Source organism: Rhododendron vialii, chromosome 1a (assembly GCF_030253575.1).
Source record: "Rhododendron vialii isolate Sample 1 chromosome 1a, ASM3025357v1".
NCBI lineage: Eukaryota > Viridiplantae > Streptophyta > Magnoliopsida > Ericales > Ericaceae > Rhododendron > Rhododendron vialii.
Window position 1 is genome coordinate 23,666,375 of NC_080557.1, and position 10,851 is coordinate 23,677,225.

Here is a 10,851-nt window from a genome sequence, read left to right on the forward strand (position 1 = left end):
CCTCATTGGATCCCGAATATGTATGTAAAATCTATAAAAAGATGATTAAGTGATTCCCAAGATCATACTAGCAAGCTTGTGCATTCTACTTCATCCAACAAAATTACTTGTAGTAGTACTTCTGTTACATACAGATACTCAAGCACTAACACTTTGCTTTCAGTACTTATGTATAAATACAATACTCAAACCCAACACGACACGACACGAACACAACTTCCTTAGACAAAAAAGTCTCATTTCTTCCCCTACATTTCTTAATTCACCAAAAGCAACACCTCGTGTACTCTCTACGGAATAGAGAATTAATACAAAATACTAAAAGCCAGAAAAGAAAAGAAAAACTGAATCAGGTACTATAAATTTAATACTATTGACTAACTAGTGGTTCCATAGATTACAGCAAACTTCTGCACTCTAGTTCATCCAACCAACAACTAATTTGAGTACTTTTGTTTCATACAGATAATGAAACAAGAAAGTAAAAACAACACAACTTCCTAGTGCCTGCTGAACAAGCTCCTCAACTTCCCTCTCTCTAACCGCTCGAGCAGCTTCTTCGCCCCCGGCACCTCCATCTCACTCAGCTTCTTCAAATACCCAATCGCACCGTAAGAAATCATCAGCTTCTTGCATTTCTTGCTCGATGAGATCGACGCAAGGCATGAAACGGCGTACTTTTTTGCAGTATTTTGAGGGCTCGGATCAAGCAACTGGACCAAATTAGGCACACTTTTCTCATCCCTTTTCACTTCTCTCCTGTTCTGTGAAAAGCTCACTAAACTTGAAATCGCTTGTGCAGCAACTTCCCTACCACCGTTGGTCTTCGCTTCTAGCATTTTCACAAGAAGGGGAATGCACCCACTTTCGCCCACCAATTTCTTCATATCCGCTGAATTGGAAATTGCACAAATGGCAGATGCAGCAGCTTTTTGTGCACCAGGGGATCCAGATTTTAAAACGTGAACCAAACGAGGAATAAGGCCTAGAGAAACCAAAACATCAACCGGAACCGAGCCTATCAAATTCCTCAATGCCCCGACTGCTGATTCTTGGGGCAATGGCCCGTCGAGATATACTAACAAGCTTCGAATCCCACCATCTGAAATAACATTCCTTCGGAGAATTTCATTGCTCGAAGTGAGATTCTGTAGGCATTCGGCTGCGTATTCTTTCGATCCCAATAAAATTCCACAATCAAGGAGATTGATCATAACTTTTATAACCCCTTCTTCGGCTAAAGTCTGCCTCACTTCCGGCACAACCGATATGTTTTTCACCGTACAAGCGGCTGCAGCCTGCGAAATAGAGTCGCCAATATTACAAATCTCGATCAGCGACCGGACCCCACCGTTTCCGACGATTGAACGGGCAGTTTCTGGTGACATTGATAGTCTCTGGAGAGAGATCACCGCCTTCTCTCTCCCCACTGCACTACCGGACTCAACGAGTCTAATGAGAGGCGGTAAAACACTTTCTGAAACCAGCCAATTCTCGCAACTACCAGATTCTGCAAGCGAGCAAATTACTGTAACGGCCTTTTCTCGTATTTTAGGAGAAGTAGCGGTGAGCAGTTGGACTATAGCCGATATATTGCTCCGTCCTAGGACAGACAAGACAGTCTTTTCATCCTCCTTCATCAGCTCGACGAGGGTATCCAGAGCTTTGTGCTTGGCCTCTAAGTGACCGATTTGAAGGCGAGCAAGCAATTCCCTAATGTTTCCATGACTCAAAGACTCGGTATCTGTAGCAGTTGAAACTGTTTGAGAAGGAAAAGTGACCTCTCCGAGCACTCCTGTTTTGATCAATAACCCACAATCACGCAAATTCAAGTCCAATCTCCCGCTCAAGGCATCAAGATCGCTCTGCATTTGAAGCTTCCCTTCGTACTTTTCTTTCGTGCATAGCTCTGCCAGTTTGATCGATTCATTTAAGGTTTTTGAAACGGCTTGCAGTTGTTCCTTACATAGGGTGTTTTTGGAGAAGCAAGGGTGGCTCGATAAATCCGACAAACGGGAGGGGATTTGCTCCAGCTTTGAGATTATCATCTTCCATCTACCTGGAAATCCCTTGACTTCCTTTGCTTTGTCAAGTGCCAACGGAACTAGATCTTGGGCATGCGATAACCACTCTTCAACCGAAAGGGTATCGGCTGAAACATCATTACTACCTTCTTCTACCATGGTTTTTCTACGGGCAGAGCTGCAGAAATTGAGAAATGAAATTGTTTCAAAAGTAGAGATTAGTGCTATAAGATTTGATTGTGGATCAGTTGATTAGCAGTGATATAAAAACACGATTATGAGAGCCATGAATTCAAAGACATATCAAGTGAAAAGAAATGGTAAAAAAAAAAAGCTGCGATTCTTACGCATAAAATGAACTGTGAATTGATCAAAATTCGTTGCAAGTAGAACTTAGAGAAAACAGGAAAAGCTACTGTGATAGAAAAAACTACTCCAATAAAGAGCTGTGGGCCAGTAGCAATTATCAAACATCACCCACACCCTCTTCTACCATGATTCCATGGTTACTGATCAAAGCTATTACAAAAAGCTGTCCAGAGAGAGAGAGAGAGAGAGAGAGAGAGAGCATAAGCAGATGTGATAGAAATCATAGAACTACACAAATTTGAGACACAAGTTCAAAGAGAAGAGAGAATCATAAAAATATGAGATTTTTACCGAGGAAATGAATCAAAACGATTGGTGGGGAGGAGAAGAGTAGAGTGTGGAGAAACCAAAGATTGAATGAGGCAAGACCCATATGACAAAAACAGAAACAAAAAAAAAAAAAAAAAATCAAGAGAGAGATGTGGAGCAGTTGCAACAATCATACATTAAATTATTGATATAAACCAACAACTGATCAAACAAATTACGAGAATCTTTTTGCTTGTTTTCTGAAAACAAGACCCGGCAATAAAATAAGTAACAAATTACCTAATGAAAGCCCCACGAGACCTTTCAAAACTTTTTGCCAAGTTATCATTCAATGCATACCCACATGAAATAGAAACTAAAAACCAATGATGACCACATATATAATAGAACAAGGAAAAGCTACATTTTACCTCAACAGTATTGGCCAATTCTTAGCTTGATCCCCGAAATTTCAATTTTTACAATTAGACCCTCAAACAATTGCTTCCTGCCCGTTTAATTAGCTTTTTTTCCTTTTCTTTAATAGCTCAGGTTGTTGAAGCCCTACACGGGCGGCTCAAGATATCACTAGACCAATCCCACACGTTAACCAGTGGGGATTAAAACTTCTTTTAGTTAACTGATGGAAAGCGCCATCTCTCGTAGTTTTAACCGACTCCGATGTAGTAACCCACAACAATATCCATCAACTAAGTGAACAACAATTTTGCGGTAAGATAGAATTGGAAAATTAAGAAGTATGGGCTAAAATTTGAAATTCTTAATTTTAAGACCAAAGTCAAAGAAAGCTCATAGTATTGAAGTGTATGATTACGCAAAGGGAAAATTAGCCATAAGGACAGTAAAAAATAGTTTGCATTTAGGAGAAGGACGCCAACAAAATAGTTTTTAGTGAAGTTCCTTTAACTTTTTGAGGTTTTTAGCCATAAGGCCAAAACATGTTTTCACTGACAAAACTATCCTAGGGTATACTACAATTATAGGGTACTCTAGGGTAGAGTAGGGTACCTATGATTTAGGCACTTTCATAGAGTTTTAAGGTGCATTTTTTTATTATAGGATTTTAGTGGTTTAGACACAGGGTACCCTAAACCTTGTTCGTTTTTGAATTTTGAATTTGGATTTGTAGGTAATGAGGGTAGAGAAAAATAGAGTAATAACTGAAAATAAGAGTAATGATTGGAGAGAGATTGAGAAAAAAATAAGAGTAATGATTGGAGAGAAATAGAATAATGATTAGAATCCAAAATTCAAAACCCTTAAACGAACGGGGGCCCCTAGGGTTTTAGACACTTTCATATATTGGGTATCCTAAGGTTTCAAATATTTTCATAAGATATCCTAGAGTTTTAGACACTTTCATATATAAGATACCCTAGGGTTTTAGGCACTTTCATAAGGTATCCTAGGGTTTTAGACACTTTCATAAGACGCATTTATCCTTATGTTTGATTGTAAAATGTGCTTGTCATTGAGCTCAAAAAATATAAATATGAGATTTTTGGCCAAGTCTCCTTTAAAAAAAACACAGCTGATGACAGTGAAACAAAGACATTTCAACGGCTAATCCATTGCCGTCCAAATAAGGGTGTCGGTGTCACTAATGCCCTCCCCCAAGAAAGAGGAGATCTTATTTAAAACACTCCGAAACTACTCATTCCAATAAAATAAACTGGCCAATAAGTGAAGGTGAAGGGTTTAATAGTCACTAAAGAACCAAACTTTACTTTTCAATTATGGAGATGCACTATAGTGGAGATCAATCCAGTGGGATTAGATCTGATCCAATGACTTGGATTAGGTAAAAGGGTGAGCTGGGTTCTAGCTAGCTGAAGTGACATTACTATCCTCCAAGAACCAGAAGCTGTGTATTTAGTGGGAGAAAAATACTTTGCTTTGAAGAGAAGATAGGAGTCTGTATCCCCAGTTGTATGTAGAGTACTGCACTCAAAATTTTGAAATGGGACCAACCACATGTACAAATTACTTAATAAATACACAAATTAAAAGTACCTCAAAAATGAAGTGGATTTGGCCTTTCACTATCATTCACTGTATGTAACCTTTAAGAGCCACCCAAGGTAAAATGCCAATCCACTGCTTCTGAAAGTGAAACAAAGGTACAAATCACAGTCATAGCCATCTAAGCCATGGCTTCAAAAGTTGTAGATCAATTGTTAACTAACTTTGAAAGAAACAAACAAAAACCACAAAAATTCCAAAGAATATTTCAGAAAATGAAGTACAAGAGTGCATAACAGCAAGGATAAGCTCACACTTCAATTTGGGATCCAATTCAAAAAAATTCTTTGGAATGTAATAATATCGATTCATACAGAAGAAAAGGTTCTCATTGAGGAGAAAAAATTAGTTTAAAACGGAAATCCACTCCTACTGAGAGCAAACAAGAAAGGAACATAGTGAAATGAAGTGTTTAGGACTTTTGAAAGAAACAAACAAAACCATGAATCTACGAGTAAAAAGGGTTAATTTTTATATAAGAGAAACAAAAGTTAATTCCTTTTTTCTTCTTGAAGCAATAGCAAAGAAAGGAAGCAAAGCTAAGTTCAAGAACTAACCTTTAAGACTCAGAAACAAGAAATTGATCCCCTTTTCCAGCAGAGAGTAACCCACAAAAGATTATCCAAATCTCTCTCTCTCTCTCTCTCTCTCTCTCTCTCTCTCTCTCATGGAGACCCCAAATACTTCTGAAAAATCAGAGAAACATAACATAGATTTGATCTTTAATCTTTAAATCTCCCAAGTCACTCCAACCCAGAATTAATTTCCAAGAAAGAGAAATACCCACAAAGCTTGATCTTCAAAACTCTCTCTCAAGAGCTGAAACGAGACACCCAGAGAGCTATATTGCTGATGCAGAAGGGTAGTACATCAAACGGTCGGATATCAGAAGAAATTTGAAATGGGAATAATAAACTGGTAACTTTGAAGAACAACCAAAGAAATTAGGCAATCGAGGCTTTAAACAGAAGACGACAAGAGAAACAGCAAGAGAACAATCGCATTCAAAAATCAAAAAAACCCCTTCGTCAAATCTCTCTCTCCTTTACAAAATGTCAGAGGCTGCTCTATTCTGTCGCCCGGATTCTCTCACTAGAAAATAAACTACTTACGAATATTTTACGAGTGGTGGGGGAGAGACGAACAGTTCGAAGAGAGAGAAAGCAGACGGTTGTGTTACGGACAGACACCTTAAATGTCGAGCAAGGGAGAAAATCCGACGGCTATTGGTAGCGGTAGGTCAGTAGATCTGATCGTTGGGACTTGTTGGAAATTCGAATGTGTTTTTTTTTTTGAATTTTTCTAGATTACCGAGGTGGTGACGTGGTGGTTTGTGCCCCGTGTGTGGTGGGGACCGTTTAAAGTTTTTTTTTTTTTTGGGTGAAAAGACCCTTTAAAGTTTTACTCCTACTCGAAAGTTACTCCTAGCATCTTCAATCCGCGTTCATTCCTTCATTTCCTCCAAAATGGAGGATAAATATGACATACTCCATTAAAAAAGATTTTTGCAATTTATTTTCTTTTTTTTTATTTTTTTATACCTTTTGAAAAAAATCTTGGAAAGACTCATTATTCTTTTTGGAGATTTGGTCCTCTAAATTTACTTTTGGTCCTGTATTTTAGAGGACAATAGAGGACCAAAAGTAAATTAGGATGATTACAAATCTCTAAAAGAACTATGGGTCTCTCTAAAATTGTCTAAAAAATACAAAAAGTAAAGAAAAAATGGGATAAATGACCCAGTTCCATAACTCAAAATAAGTACTTATTTTTTAACAAGGTAATTTCAAGCTAAAAAATAATGTGTTTACTCAAATAATTTTTCTTGTAATATGGATTATATTTAATAGATCTCATTGAGATCTTTTGAACAGTACAAAAAAATCAAAAAATTATTTTTTAGTTTAAAAATGTAAAATAAGTATTTATTTTTTAAGAAGATGTTGTGGAACGGGCAAAGTACAAAATCTCCCATTAATGAGTCACATTCATCCTCTATTTTGGAGGAATAAAGGTGCATTGTAAATGCTCTAATTAAGAGATGTGATTTTCTTATTTTCAATATAAGAATCCATATTTAATGGGAGCATCATGCTCCTATACTACCTAGGAGCATACTAGAAGTTTTCACTAGTGAGAGGAGAAGAAAAAAAAAGAAGCACTCGTGCCAAAAATGATACTCCATTCGTCTCTTATTTAGAGTCCAATATTTTATTTTGGATTGTCCTTTAATAAATGTCCATTTTATAAAGTTATTCGGTAAAAATTAGTGCATTGTCTATTTTATCCCTAAAAGTAGATTTTATTTTGAAAAGTTAGTAAGTAAAAGTGTAATGATGATGGATGAGGAAAGTGGAGGAAAAAGTTAATGTAAAAGATATAATGATGATCGCTGTGTTCGTTTCCCATTTTAGTTTAGTTTTAATTTTGTTTTCTAATCATTACTCTATTTCTCTATCAAATTATTACCCTATTTATCCAATTATTACTTGGCAATTACTAATCGCACCCCCCGTGTCAGACCCCCCGACACAGATCCACTCCTATTACGAAAATAGCCCGCTTGGGCCTAAAATTATCCGAACCTATTTTCTGTTATTTTTTCTTTATTTAAATACTAATGTTTATACGTACTTTGTATCTTTTTTCTTTTTTATTTATTTAAAATTATTTTTAGTGTTTCGATTTTCAATCCGGTTGAATCGGTGGAAAGATCTTGTTTTTTTATCATTTTATCTTTAATGGTCATAATGAATTTTTGAACTTGTAGAATCAAATATTTCTTAGGGCTAATCAACGAGAGCCCTAAAATCAAAATTTAATTATGACTATTTAGGATAAAATGATTAAAAAAATAAAATCTTTCCACCGGTTCAAACGAATTGAAATTTGGAACACTTAATTTTTTAACTATATTTTGAAATATATAAACTGTCTAAAGTTAAAAAAATTAAGCATTAATTCAAAATTGCTTGTTGGTTCAAAAAAATTTAATTATGACCACTGGTTCAAACTTGCAAGAGATTGAACAAAATTGGATGCCGTACGATCAGTTTTATCCAGAACGTGATTATGTATACCAAGTGCTACAAAGACTTCGTTGCTTCCAGCCATCGGCACCAGAGGATCATTGGATGGATTCTATACTATTGGGACTTGTCATCGCATCAACATACACGTTATACTGCATACATTCGATATGATTGCTTCGAGTTATCTCACTCACTTACCGTTGAGCTCCCATCCAGTTCTATTCGCAGCGCCCAAAAATATAGCTATTGGTCATGTTAATGGCAATCACTTCGTGTAAGTTTTTTTTATACCCTCATTACCCTGTACCACTCATCATCATATGGTGGAGACCAAATGCATCAGATGAAGCATGCAGATGGGGCTCATCCTTATGAAGCATGCCTCCAATTGTGGTACGAAATAATGCAGATAGATCCGCCGGGACGACGACCATAATTTGGCAGAAATATTGACTAAATTTGTGTATTTATTTATGTTCATATATTGATTTTATATACTCAATTATAATTAAATAAAATTTGATTTCAGTTTGCATTATTAACTGTTCAGAGAAATATAAAGTAAATTTAAGTGGATTCAACATACATAATTTATTTGAAAACTTAAATATAGAAGTTTAAAAAAAATAAAGGAAAAAAAATAAAATAAAGAGAAATATATTTGGCCCAAAAAATTAAAAACAAAGAGATAATATGGTTAAAAAATTACATGTTCCAAATTTCAATCCTTTTGAACCAGTAGAAAGATTTTATTTTTTGGTCATTTTATCATAAATGCTCATAATTAAATTTTCGCTCTAGGGCTCTCATTGATTAACCCTAAAAGGATTGAAATTTGGAACACTTAATTTTTCAATCTCTTTAGACAGTTTAAACTACCACAAAAATATAGTTTTCCCGTTTTACATTATTTCACCATCAATATTAGGCTCGTTTGATAGATTTCGTTGAGTAGATTTTAAAAATATAAAATTTATTAAAAATAAATAAGTGAAATTTAAAATTTTATAACAAAAAATAAAATAAAAGAGAGTGAGACTGAAGTGAGAGAGAGAATGCAGGTGAATGTGAGGGAAAAAGGGGGAAATGGAGGGAGCCCGTGTCAGGGGGGCCTGACCCACTGGAGGGGCGATTAACAGCTCTCTTATTACTTTATCATCTCTAGGGGTGGCAAATTGAACCCAAACCCATTAACAAATTCAAATCCATCAACTAAAAAATAGACCCAACCCAACCCATTTATAAGTTGGGTTAGAATGGGTCTCAACCCATCTATTAGTGGGTCTTAATTGAGCATTAATTGGATCAATTTAAATGACCCAATAAGGTATGTATATAACCCATTAACACACTTACCGCATCTCTGTTTGTTGGTTTGCGGAGAGTGGAGTCAAAGTTTTCTTAACAGGGAGGGCCGTTCCGGTAACTGAAAAATCTCAAAAATAGACCCAAAAAAAAAAAAACCGAACCAAACAAATCTCTCTCTTCCCCCGTCGCGCGCTCTCTCTCTCTCTCTCTGCATATAACAATCGTTTCAAAAGCAGTGAAATCTCCTTTAGAAAAATAGCAGTGATTTCAAAGTTAATAACGGCTAATTCATTTATAATTCGTTATTTTCAATACTAAAAAAGATTCTCCAAATACTTATCCAAACTATAAATATTTGGGTCATGAGTTGTTCTCTCTCTCATCTCAATAATGGAAATAGAAATGCAAATAATTAAAAAAGAATCACCGCCTACTGATTAACTAATTGACCGAAGTTCTCAAAATGCATTTTCCTGATAAGTCAAAAGTCATTAGATCCTGTTCCACTAACAACTTTCTCTTTTAGTACTTTTTGTCTTTATTCAATTTTTTTCACGATTGTTCATTTTCTGCTAATTTTTTTTGACTATTTGATTCGTCTCGACGAGACGATTGAAAAAGTAAATTTATTTTACATTTATTCAAATATTTTGGAAAATAACCACTTTTAAGTAAAAAAAAAGTCGACTTTTTTTTCCCCTTTCAGTGGTGTCACTCCCCCACCGCAGCACTTAATCTCCCGTCCGTCTCGGCAATCAATGGTACAATTTTTTTTGTACATGGGTATTTTAGCCATTTAAATGTATAGGGGTAATATGGTCATTTCAGTGTATATGGGTATTTTAGTCATTTTAAAATTTTAGTATATAGTATGTAATTGGATAAATGGGCGGGTCGGGTTTGATTTTAAATAAATGGGTCGGGTTGGGTATGGGTAATTGAACTCATAATTAATGGGTCTAAATGGGTCAATGACCCATTAAAGACCCAACCCACTTACAACTTGCCCATTTTGACCCAAATACGCCCATTTGACACCCCTAAATTCATCTTGCTATCTCTCTCCAATCATTACTCATCTCTTCAATCATTATCCTATTTCTCTCTTTACTCACTACCAAAACTAAACTAAAAACTAAACTAAATTGCCAATCAAACAAAGCCGATGTCTTTTTAAGAAGTAGGAGTTACGAAGCAGGATACTTAAAAAGAAACGGAGGGAGTATGATTTTATATATTTTCGCCAAAAAATGTAGTATTACTTATCACGTAAACAAGTTTTAAATACCATTTAGTAAGGTAGTATTTACTATATAATATGACCACACTTACTACGGATTCGGGGAAACTGTCAAGTGGGCAAAATGGGGTAGTTTTGCCGCTTCCGTTGCTAGCCGAAACCCCCAAAACGGTCGTTGAGAAACCAGCAAATCGGCTCCCAAAAACAACTAGGGAAAGACGATCGTCGAAAACCATGACGCCTAGCACCGATCTCCATCGCCACCATCTTCAGCCGCCTATATTGTCACGCCCTCGATTTTCAACATAAATAAATAAATCATTTCGATAAAAAATCCTCGCATAGGACAAATAATACCCAAAATGGTTTTCCACCTGTTTAATTACAAACGAAGTCTCCAAGTTTAAAAAAAGTAAAAAAAATACATCCTTGGTACCGTGGCCCAAATTAAATTAAATACATGTGCAAAGTATTTAGAATATTACAATCGTATGTCAAAAGATCAAACAAAGCAAATTAGTTACAATACCATCTCTATCCAAAAGTAGACTAATACAAAGATGGATAAGTAACAAAGTCATGTTAG

At 35.8% G+C, this 10,851-nt stretch overlaps 1 protein-coding gene across 6 annotated transcripts; it reads right to left on the minus strand.

Moving 5' to 3' along the window:
* Nucleotides 1-221: 221 nt before the first annotated feature.
* Nucleotides 222-5,874, minus strand: LOC131323326 (protein CELLULOSE SYNTHASE INTERACTIVE 1). Of its 6 annotated transcripts, none has more exons than XM_058355097.1 (3): nt 5,243-5,874; nt 4,700-4,766; nt 222-2,202 (listed from the first exon to the last, which is right to left on the minus strand). In XM_058355097.1, exon 3 carries the CDS (start codon nt 2,181-2,183, stop codon nt 501-503), a length of 1,683 nt encoding a protein of 560 aa, XP_058211080.1. In that variant the 5' UTR covers nt 2,184-2,202; nt 4,700-4,766; nt 5,243-5,874; the 3' UTR covers nt 222-500. The 6 variants fall into 6 exon arrangements, with proteins under 6 accessions (XP_058211080.1, XP_058211054.1, XP_058211070.1 ...); XM_058355071.1 differs by having other exon boundaries at nt 4,677-4,766; XM_058355087.1 differs by lacking the exon at nt 4,700-4,766.
* Between the last annotated feature and the right edge of the window lie 4,977 nt (nt 5,875-10,851).

What these genes read in the sequence shown, in the direction of transcription:
- LOC131323326 (XM_058355062.1), bottom strand. Translation starts at nt 2,836, where the DNA reads ATGATTGTTGCAACTGCTCCACATCTCTCTCTTGATTTTTTTTTTTTT. An exon ending in CGTTTTGATTCATTTCCTCG is followed by an intron (nt 2,203 to 2,684) that starts GTAAAAATCTCA and finishes CAATTTCTGCAG; the next exon opens with CTCTGCCCGTAGAAAAACCA.